The following is a 10,507-nucleotide window of genomic DNA, read 5'->3' on the forward strand; positions in this document are numbered from 1 at the left end:
ATATTTTAAATGATTAACTTAAAAAAATGTTTTCGTAACTACTATCATTAATTACATAACACTTAAAAAACAGTTTTGAATAATATGGAAAAAGAAGTTGGAGGAACATAAATTATTTGAGTAAACAACTTAAAAACATGTTTTTAAGTTACCAATTATTAAGTATATGGTAATTAAAATTACCTTTACTTATAGAGGAAAAGTTCATTCCTCTAACTCTATGTAGTTTGTTGGTTCAACGTAATTTCTACACAAGTTATCTTAACGCAAAAAGATTAATGGAAACTGTTGCGTTAATTTTTTTTGTTGAGCTTAAACAATAGTTTTTAGAGTGGGTCAGAAGTCATGGTTTGTTTTGCTGGTTTCTTGTGTTAACTGCAATTCCTTCCTAGGCTGATATAAAACTTATTTTAATTGAAATGTGTCACTCAAACTTTGGTCTCTGGCCTGAAGGTCAGCAAAGCTTACTCCTCTACATAACTGGTAGTAGTTGTATTTTTTTTTTTTAAACTGATAGCAAATACAGATGTTAGGAGTTTGGAGTGTGTAGGTCTGTATGTTTTGTCTGCTGGTACATCGGACTCGGTAACCTAAATGACTGACTGTACTTATATGCGGTCGCTTCTGTTACAATCCGGACCGTGACCAAATGACTGTGGAGGCTGGTTATGTTGTTGCTCTGACGTCAGCGCAAGCTACAGAGAAGCTGACGGCATGAGTATAAAAAGCCGGCCGGTTTGAAGGCTGGGGCTTCGGTGCTTCAAGCTCTTGCTCCGCACCGGGTTGACAGCAGACTGCGAGGGAGGGCTGAGGCGATCAAGATGCACTTTCTGACTCGCACTGTCATCGTTTCCCTTCAGCTGACTTTATTCAGCGCAGTGCATGGTAAGCGCTCCTACAGTAAAGAAATAAATACATAGAAATCTTACCATGCATTGCTAAGATTTTCTGTGTGTGGGTAGAAAATGATGCTTTAAAGCAGGTGTCTCAATCCAGCTGCATGCTTAGTGACGGAGACCAAGAAGTTTTTCTTTTTTACGTTTTCTTTTGTGTTTCTTTTGTGTGTAGTTTGATTCGTGATCGTTTTTAATTCATCAAAAGTTGGCTTTGAAATTTTACCATTTGTATGTACCGTAAACTCTTGTTCTACAAGTGCTTTCTTTCTGTCTTGTTTAGGTGCCAAATGGACATATGATGGTAAGTGTGACAATATTTTACACACAATTTGTAATATATATATGGTAAATAAAATATAAAAAGTTTATATGATATAATAAAGTTGTTGTTAATGGGGGGTTTTGTTTTTTTTGGCTTTGCGCTATCCAGTAAGAACTGACATAAAGCATTATTTTCTTTTTGGCTCTTCATCAGTGTTTTAAGTCACAGTGTCAAACAGGAAGACAAAAGCGATGACAGTGTGGTAAACACCATGCACAGTCACCACTTTTGTCTGTGATGAACAAAGTCGGACTCTACAATTATAACATTTCATAAGTGGCTGGCTGCCTTTGTCTGGTGCCTTAAGCTTCATGGAGAGGGACTTCTTGAATCATGTCTATCTCTTACATAAACTACTCTTACTAAAACCTCTCGTCGCTATTTTACAGCAAAAAAAAATGTCTGAATGTTAAAGCAAAATCTTTGCAGGTGAAGCAATGGAAATGTATATAATCTGTCTTGACATTTTTTTTTGTTTTTGTTTTCTGGAAAAATCTTAAGCAATCTTTGGGGAAAAAAATCATTGATCAAGTCCTCTATTACCTTTAAAAGTTACCCAAACGGTGGAGGGATTCTTTACCTCTGGTTCCTTTGGGCTGAATAAGAAAATACCCACTTCTCTGGTCAGTAATTTGTAGTCATGATTAATATAGTTTGATTAGAATGTATCTGTTCTTAATTAGGATAATGACTGACCTTATATGTCAGTACGGTGTACTGTGACAGTGCTTCTTGGTGCTTCATCCTGAAATATGCACAATATATAAATATACAAAAATAGATAACATAGAATAACATAGATTAAATACTAAATTCCACATTATAGTAGTCAGCAGTCTGTCTACTGGTAGCACTTTCTGTTGGTGGTGGTGCTACAGCTGAGTCATATAAATTATCTCCACCTCAACACTCCACCCTCTGGCAAAGGACATCCAATGAGTCTTTGCACGAGAATAAAATAAATGAGATTAACAATGTCTGTTGTATTCCTCTCGCCCTGCTCTGCTACCAGTGTGATGTTTAGAGGATTGCTTAGAAAAGCTTGTTAAAATCTTCTATTTTAAGATTTCTTTTACGTAGAAATTACCCACAGTCATCTATGTTCTACCAAGTACTGCCTAGGGACCACCAAGGGCCACTAAACATCCTATATTAAAGGGCACCCAGCATCAAAGTAAAACACAAATGTTATGAAGAGTGAGTAACAGAAAAAGTAAAATAAGAACAATTTTCTTCTTAGTTAGAGACGGTTTGCCTAGATTGAACTTGGAGCTTTTCATCAAACAAGTATTCAGTGATTTTGCTACTTTGGTTGACGACTTCTGGCATGTCTTATACAGTCAATCCACATGTCTCTGAGAGGGAGGTTGGGGGCAATCTTTTATATTTAACCATGGTCAGCTGGCATATGGTGAATGGTGAATCTTTTGATGAATGCTAAACAGATAATGAATTAGCAGCAATTGTGCTGCCAAGATGAGAGCATACGCACAGCTTCTTCCATTTTGTCACAAATGTGACATTTCAAATTTGATGAAGTCCATTCATTGCAAACTATTAGCCTGACTTGTTGTTTGAAAAGCTCAGTGCATAGACGCTTACACTTAAAACATCACGCAATGAAAATGCACATTCAACAGCTTCCTGTTTTTCTTCTCAGTCCATTTTTAAAAAATAATTGTTTCCCAATTTCTGTATTATTTTAAAGCACACTGTGCCTCGTGGCCTTGGAGGAAACATTTTTGAGAGTTACCCCCCTGACAAAAAAAACTGAGGTCGCTTTGTAAACCGTATGACTCAATTGTAAATGTGGCCATTTTCGGTGTCTTGCACTTTATAGTAACCTCTCATTTGGAGAGAGACGGCATTCTCACTGCGTGGCGCTGCCTGCAAGCAGCAGGCTGGTTCTCTTTTCTCACTGCTTCAAAAAAAGTGCATGAGCAGAGTCATAGGCTTCCTCCCACCATCTTGTTTATAGATAATAATAAGTCATTTGGACCAAAGATAAAACATTTATTACACACTAAAACAAACTCTAGCCCTCTTTGGCGCCACCCACTGTTTAGCCTCACACTGTGAGATGTTTGCCTGATAACATTAAACAGTTTAGTTTCTGAAAAATGTCCATGCTAATGTTTTCTGGTGAATCCACACTTTTAAAATTGAAATCTAGGTATTCAGATTCAGATAGGTAAATTCAGATTCAAAAATTGCATAATGTAATAATGTTAATGTTGTTGCAGGACCCCAAGGACAAGACCACTGGTCCCAGCATTATCCGTATTGTGGTGGAGCGCTACAGTCACCAATAGACTTGAAGTCAGATCTGCTAAGGTTCGATCCCACTTTACGTCCAATTGAGGTTCAGAACTACAACCTGTCTCCAAATGAGCAGCTCACTCTTGGAAACAATGGACACTCTGGTGAGTATACATCAACAGTGTTATCCAAAGAATATGTAAGACGTGCAATACGATGTAAGATGTAATGTGTACTTACACTCATCACAAGTAAGACAGTGTGTATCAAACTAAGCAAATATTTAAGTATGCCATGCTTTGTTTGGCTTGAAATCTAAAAGTTTTTCAAATCAAAGTGATGTGCTTGTCTATGCATTCATTAAAATGTCCACACATAAATGTGGAGACCTATTTTCTGGGCCAAACTTAGGGAAATGATAGGCAGATCTTTTTTCTTCATTTGCCACAACAATTTTCTATAATCAACCTCTTATTATCTTAACTGCCTGGGAAAATATGACCAAAGACTACTCATCTGATCCGCCTCTGCTTGGACTGACGCATCTTAATGAAGGAAACCAGCTTAAATTTAATGTGCAATATTTATTTAGAACATAGCGAAGTGAAGTGAAACTATGCAATAAACTGTGCGCTGCAAAACTAGTTAGATACGTTTCTGTCATGTTCCCTCAAACATCATGTACAAACTGCTCCATTAGGAATTTTTGTGACAATCATGTATAGCTGAGGATGCATGTCATGCCTTCCGAATGTTGGCCAGGATGCATTGCTGTTATATCTGCATAACAAAACTGCTTTCTGCACACAGAATGCAAATAACACAGAAATGCTTATGTGTGCATACCTGGTGAGCCTCAACACCACAAACTGAGTGGCATCATCAGTGTGACGTGTATTCCAAATGGGCTGACAAAGCGTTTTCATGTGCAAGCATTCGTCATGCACTGACGATCATGCGAAATGCACTTTGCGTCACCCGGCTATAAATGGTCTTAAAAGCAGCTACACCACTATGACAGAACAAGACAGTGGGGATAGGGAAGGGTCCCCCACCCTTGGGGATTTGGCATGCTGACTTCCTCAGTTTAGATAAAGCTCATGTTTTGTGATGCCCCAGTGTTTACTGGTGCAGTCATGACTCTTTATGTTCATGTGTGCTTTCATTTGCTTTGATTCACAGTGCAGCTTTCATTGTCCCCCAAGATGTCCATCTCCAGCCTACATAACCGATACACTGCGGCTCAACTCCATTTCCACTGGGGCTCCCCCAGTCGGCCTGCAGGTTCTGAGCATACGGTGAACAGTAAGCAGTATGCTGCAGAGGTAAACAATGCAAACTGCACTTCTCAGAGATAGTAGTGCACTACAGTGCTACACTTAAGTACAAATTCAAGGTAGTTGTCCTAAAGTATTTCAATATCTTTGCAACTTTCTACATGTACATGTCAGATATTCGTTCTGATTGGTTCATCAACTCATTCATTTCCTGTTAGGATGAATGGTGTTAGGCGATAAGCTGTACCATCTTAATATCAACTGCAAGTGATATGACTAAGATGCAGCTTTCTCATCAGTCATGACCAAGCAGTAGCCTATCTCACTTTCTCCTTGACTCTACCAACTTTTAGCTACTGATTCACTTCTCCCTTTTCTTTGCTACTGGTCTTCCTGCCAGCTCAACACTCTCAGTTGAGAGGTAGCTTCTCGCCTCACCTCACCTCACCTCACCTCATCCCTCTGGCATGTATGAATAAACAGTATGTTTTTCTTTGTAGGTGACTACCTTTAGTCCTAGAATGATTCCAGCACAGAGACTCACTGACTCTGACTTTCCATAGTCAATGTGGGGATTATTGTAGAGTCTACCTTAGAATATACAGCGCCTTGAGGTGACTGTTGTTGTGATTTGGCGCTGTAGAAATAAAATTGAATTGCACTGAATTGAATGAGAAAAGCAACCTTCAATTAATATGGATGAGGAGGACTAACAAAGTAAACTGAAGTAAACAGAACTGAAACAGAAGTTATAATATTTAAATGAGAGAGTGGAGTGAGGTTATTAAATATCACACAATATTTCTTCTGTCAGGATTTAAAGATACGATTATCTGTGTCTGCTTATTTAAATAAGTTTTACCCTTATCTGTACTTAGAAGTGACAACTCTGGCTTCAAGCTAAGCATTAATACTTTGTGACTGAAACGTGTGACATTTGACTGGCAGGGGAATCGAAGCCACTGACACCCTTCAAAGATGATGTTGCTAAATATGAAATATGAAAAGCATTCGCATGTCACTGTTGTGGTTTGTTGAGACTGCTGCAAATATGTAGCTCACACCCATCTGTCGAATGTGTTGCTTCTACGTGCTGCCTATTTTGATGTGCAATCAAGTGTAAATTGAAATTATATGCATAAAAACTTTAACTCTAAACCCTCACTGCTAATATTACAGAGAACATAGAGGATTCTTTTACCAAAATAAATCATTGGTTTACAATCATCAAATCAGCATATTTGGCATTTAGTTGCATATTCTAAAAGTCAGAAAAAAGACATCGGTCGGTATCAGAATGTTCATTGCTAGATGGTATGTAATCTCTTACTCAAAAGGGTTTTAGGGGATTGTATGTACCAGGCTATTATATACTGTGAATTTAAACCACTTCGCTAAATGAGCGGCTGTCTGTGCTATTTAACGTGTGAAGCCCTGTAAACAGGTTTCACACAATAGTTTCATGTATTTACTTTGGCACTTCAGGTAAAGAAGACGATTTGAAAGTCAAGTTTAAAGTAAAGTAGGTGAAAATGGGATACTGTTGTATATAATTTGGAATTATTTGGATTACAGTGGGCAGACTGAAACGACTGCAACCTGTGTTCATTTTATGTGACCACGCTCCAGCTGCTGTGCAGCCACATTTAAGGTGCTGTGGTTTGAGTTTCTGTGTGGACATGTCGAAAACATGCGTCTTTTCAAGTCTCTCCAGACTCCAGAACCACAGTTCCTTGATGACATGTTGTTTTGGAGGCATGGCATGATGGGAAATTGAACATTTTCCTGAAATGGTGAAAAGGTCTTCCTTAATTCTCAAGACAGAGCAAAGTCTGTAAATAAAACTATTTGGTCAGAAGGGCTAAGAAGCCTTTGGGTTGTACAGAATATAGAATAACGTTCTGAAAGCTGGTGTAAAATATTTTCTTTTGGTATTTTCTTCCACAGAAGATTTCTGAATACCTCCACTTATGTTCAATCCAACTAACATCTACTCTCTGCATTGAACAGCTATTATAAGTGTACACTAATAACAGTTGTCATTTAAATAAAAAGGAGATAACATGGAGAGCAGAGACGTTATAATGACATGATATACCAACCTCCATGCTCGCCCGAAACTAAGTAATAGTCTGAACACAGGGTAGTAGTCTTAAAGTACTTTAAGGTTTATCACAGGGCTGTTGCAGTGATGCAGTGGTGTACATAACAATCTGGCAGTGTATGTGTCACTTTTTCCATGACCCCACCAAATCGCTGCTATTAGTATTATGTCACAGATGGCTTGAGTTATAAAAATGAGAGTGATTTAAACAAAATACCTTCTTGTTTTGTGTTTTTCTCCACAGGATCTTGACATATTGTTCTTTTTGTTCACAGTTGCATGTAGTGCATTACAATTCAGATAAGTATCCCAATATTTCCACCGCCGTGGACAAATCTGATGGCCTGGCTGTGCTGGGTGTGCTGGTTGAGGTGAGACCTTGTGGATAATGTTCTGTAATTTTGTTTTCTTCTGTAAAGTAGACCTAACTATTTGATTATTTGTGTTTCTATAAAGGTTGGGATGTTCAATCCAGCTTTTGACCACATTCTGAAGTTCATAAATCGTATTATATACAGAAGTAAGACCTGAGTACTAGTTTTTTCTAAGTACTAATGTGGAGTAAACATAAGCCTATGCAAAACATAAGCTGTGTTTGTGATTCTTTATCTAAGTTTGAGGTCTGAATCATTCATATGACAGTCATGGATTTTACATTAATGTCACCCAACAGCTGATTTCTGTTTTGTCATTCCGACTGTCAGATCAGAAAGTGAAGGTGCCTGCTTTCAACATCAGAGCTTTGCTGCCTACGCGTTTGGATGAGTATTATCGCTACGACGGCTCACTGACGACTCCTCCGTGCTATCCGAGTGTCCTGTGGACGGTGTTCAGGAATCCTATAACAGTTTCTCGCCAACAGGTGCTTCAGCAGCTGAAGTGACTTTTAACCAGGTTTAATATTAGAATAAGAAAGCAGTTGCAAAAAATTTTTAAGATGTGTCAGTGTGGCGTCTTTCTCTCATTTAAACTTTATTGGTGTGGAAAAGCCTTTGTGCTAAACTTGCTTTTGTTTTGCTGTGCTTTATTTAGTTTCTGACCCTAGCAGCAACGCTCTACTCCTCGAATGCCCAGGACTCAGCCTCTATGTCGCTGAGTAACAACTACAGGAAAACGCAGCCTGTTGACAATCGGCTCGTCTTGGCATCTTTCAAAGAACGTAAGTATGGTCTACAAACATGGCTTGCTTTATTACCTGAGCATGGGTGAAAAGGTCACATAAGCGACATGGCTGCTGTGCTGCTTTAAAAAAAGGCTGAAAGACACATCTGAATGAATTGAGGGCTTTTATTCTGCTGCAGAGATTACAGCTGTCATGCTGGCTTTGGCTTGTATGGTGTAACCTGCTTGTGGCTTAGATTTGATGCTGATCATTTTTAAATTTGATTGAGCTTGATGAGCTTGTCTGGAAGTACGCCATCTTTTAAGACATGTTGATTTAACCACTCCTCTGACATGCTGAAAACATCTGCAGCCCTTAAATTTGTCCCTAAAGCCTGACTTTTATGTGGTTGCCTGGTGTACCGCAATGTATGGTATTTAGGTCCATATTGTGTGGTATGAATGTGCATGGTTTCCTCAAAGCTTTCCACGCAGAGCTATGCTTTCCTAATGAGACGTGCTGTGACATGGCAGTGTGAAATCCCATGCTATGAGTTTCTCAGAAGCGCTAGCTAGCAGACAGTAGCTTGAGCTTTTACTGTATCGCTATGAGCAGCGCTGTTGCATGGTGGGCTTGAAGATCCATCATCGTCCAAATGAGCATCCAGCTTGCGGGGATGTTTAACAACATTGGCTCTGTGTCTGATGCAGGCAGAAGACTGCATGGTACTCTTACAGTTACATCTCCGTTAAAAAGAAAGCAAATCATACAGCAGCTACTGGTTGGCGACTTAGGAGACCTGGCTGATGAAGACCTGTACAAGCTCCTACCAAGTGGCTCAGAGAAACACCATGCTGGCAAGAAGAAAGACCTCAAAACCCAGCAGAGTGAGAGACTGGCCAAATCCAAACAACAAACGCTGAATCCATCCCTTGGGAAGAAAAGCCAGGCCAACCGCCATGTGGGAAAACTCAGGCTAGCAGAAAACACACTGAGCTACGTCTCACTGGAGCAGAGAGTTTCCCACCAGCTCAAACAGTCCCATGCTGAGAATCAGATGGTTCAGGCTCTTAGAGATGCAGTTTTCCCTGAGCTTAACCTAAAAAGCTACCTAGAGTGCAGATCAGACTTAGCTCTCCCTACCATCAGGTATATTCTCCAGGGACGGCCAACAGACGAGGCTACTGAGTTAAATCATTCCCTGACTAAAGCCATGATGAATCAAAGAAAGACTTCCACAGCATTGGAGAAAAACGTGCCAATGACACAATATAATGGTCATTCCACTGCTACAGTTTCCAGGAAACCACAAAGCCAGGGTTATCCACATCCTTGGCTTTTGCCTATGGAGTGGGAAGACTAGAGAGATGCCTGGCATTGTTGAAACTCAGTGTGACTTTCTGTAGCAGACATCAGTTGTGTGTCCCACAATGACAGCCAAATTTCCAAGCCACGCCCTGCATTCTTTTAACCAGTTTATGCTTTATGTACGTGATATTACAATTTTACTTTCCTGTGTGTGCACATATTTGTAGTTTTCAGAAACGTTAACAGTTTTTCTTTGTCACAGATTTTGTTTGTTTGTTTTTTGCACAAAATCAATCGGATGCAAAACCAGTGCCCAGCAGTGACTGTCCTCAGTATAATGATAGGACTATCTCAGTGTGTATATTTTTGCTCTGAAAATATATATATTAATTTTTTTAAATAATTTAGTATTTTTGGTATCTTTGCCCACATTTGCCTGGCTAAGCAATGCTTTTCAATAAACTATAAAAAATGACAAGTTTCCTGTGTGAAAATCTTTACGTGTCAACTTGTACGAGTGGGAGATGCCAAGGACCATTTAAAGTGTTTTACTGGATGCCAAGCTCAGTCCTATAGTATGGTAATTCTGGAGCCATGCTAGTAATTATTGTCATACACAATGTAGAAATGTGGCTAAACCAAAAGAATTTATTTTGAGCTAACATGATTTTTAGATCTTTGCAGGGTAACGGAAGCTTTTTACATTTCACTTCTATATTTATATAAAATAATAAAGCATTAAAGGTTTTCAGTTGCACATCTATGAACAGAATTTAACCTGTTAGCAGTCGGACGTACCGCCCACGGTACATTGGATGGTTTAGGGGACTAATTGTAAATTTGTAGGACTGCTAAGGGGTTAATGCTTAAATAGGAGAAATGACAGCAAGTTATTAGACTACATTATGTTTATTTTGCATGCCACGAAAAAGAAGTGTGTACTTTGTAGATTCTGCACCTTAACTATATAGAGGAGGATTAAACAAGTAGTCAAATTAAAAATGTTGAGGGTTAACTATAGTTAAGATAAAGTTTTAGACTGCGCTTGTGTATTTAAAATTCTGACTTGATCCACGTCACAGCACAGATGATTTCTTCTTTTTCCTTCATCTGGTCCCAAAAGGGAACCACTACACACCCTCTATACAGGGAGTGCAGAATTATTAGGCAAATGAGTATTTTGTCCACATCATCCTCTTCATGCATGTTGTCTTACTCCAAGCTGTATAGGCTCGAAAG

At 39.0% G+C, this 10,507-nt stretch overlaps 1 protein-coding gene across 1 annotated transcript; it reads left to right on the forward strand.

Moving 5' to 3' along the window:
* Window positions 1–760: 760 nt before the first annotated feature.
* ca12 (carbonic anhydrase XII) lies at window positions 761–9,743 on the forward strand. Its single transcript, XM_005730022.1, has 9 exons — window positions 761–885; window positions 1,177–1,197; window positions 3,462–3,641; window positions 4,660–4,802; window positions 7,134–7,229; window positions 7,315–7,378; window positions 7,563–7,720; window positions 7,891–8,017; window positions 8,671–9,743. Exons 1-9 carry the CDS (start codon window positions 822–824, stop codon window positions 9,321–9,323), a joined length of 1,506 nt encoding a protein of 501 aa, XP_005730079.1. The 5' UTR covers window positions 761–821; the 3' UTR covers window positions 9,324–9,743.
* The last annotated feature ends 764 nt before the right edge of the window (window positions 9,744–10,507 follow it).

The sequence above is a fragment of the Pundamilia nyererei genome, unplaced genomic scaffold (genome assembly GCF_000239375.1).
Source record: "Pundamilia nyererei isolate P.nyererei 1_Seehausen unplaced genomic scaffold, PunNye1.0 scaffold00035, whole genome shotgun sequence".
Lineage (NCBI taxonomy): Eukaryota > Metazoa > Chordata > Actinopteri > Cichliformes > Cichlidae > Pundamilia > Pundamilia nyererei.

What these genes read in the sequence shown, in the direction of transcription:
- ca12 (XM_005730022.1), top strand. Translation starts at nt 822, where the DNA reads ATGCACTTTCTGACTCGCACTGTCATCGTTTCCCTTCAGCTGACTTTA. An exon ending in TGCCAAATGGACATATGATG is followed by an intron (nt 1,198 to 3,461) that starts GTAAGTGTGACA and finishes ATGTTGTTGCAG; the next exon opens with GACCCCAAGGACAAGACCAC. An exon ending in AAATCGTATTATATACAGAA is followed by an intron (nt 7,379 to 7,562) that starts GTAAGACCTGAG and finishes TCCGACTGTCAG; the next exon opens with ATCAGAAAGTGAAGGTGCCT.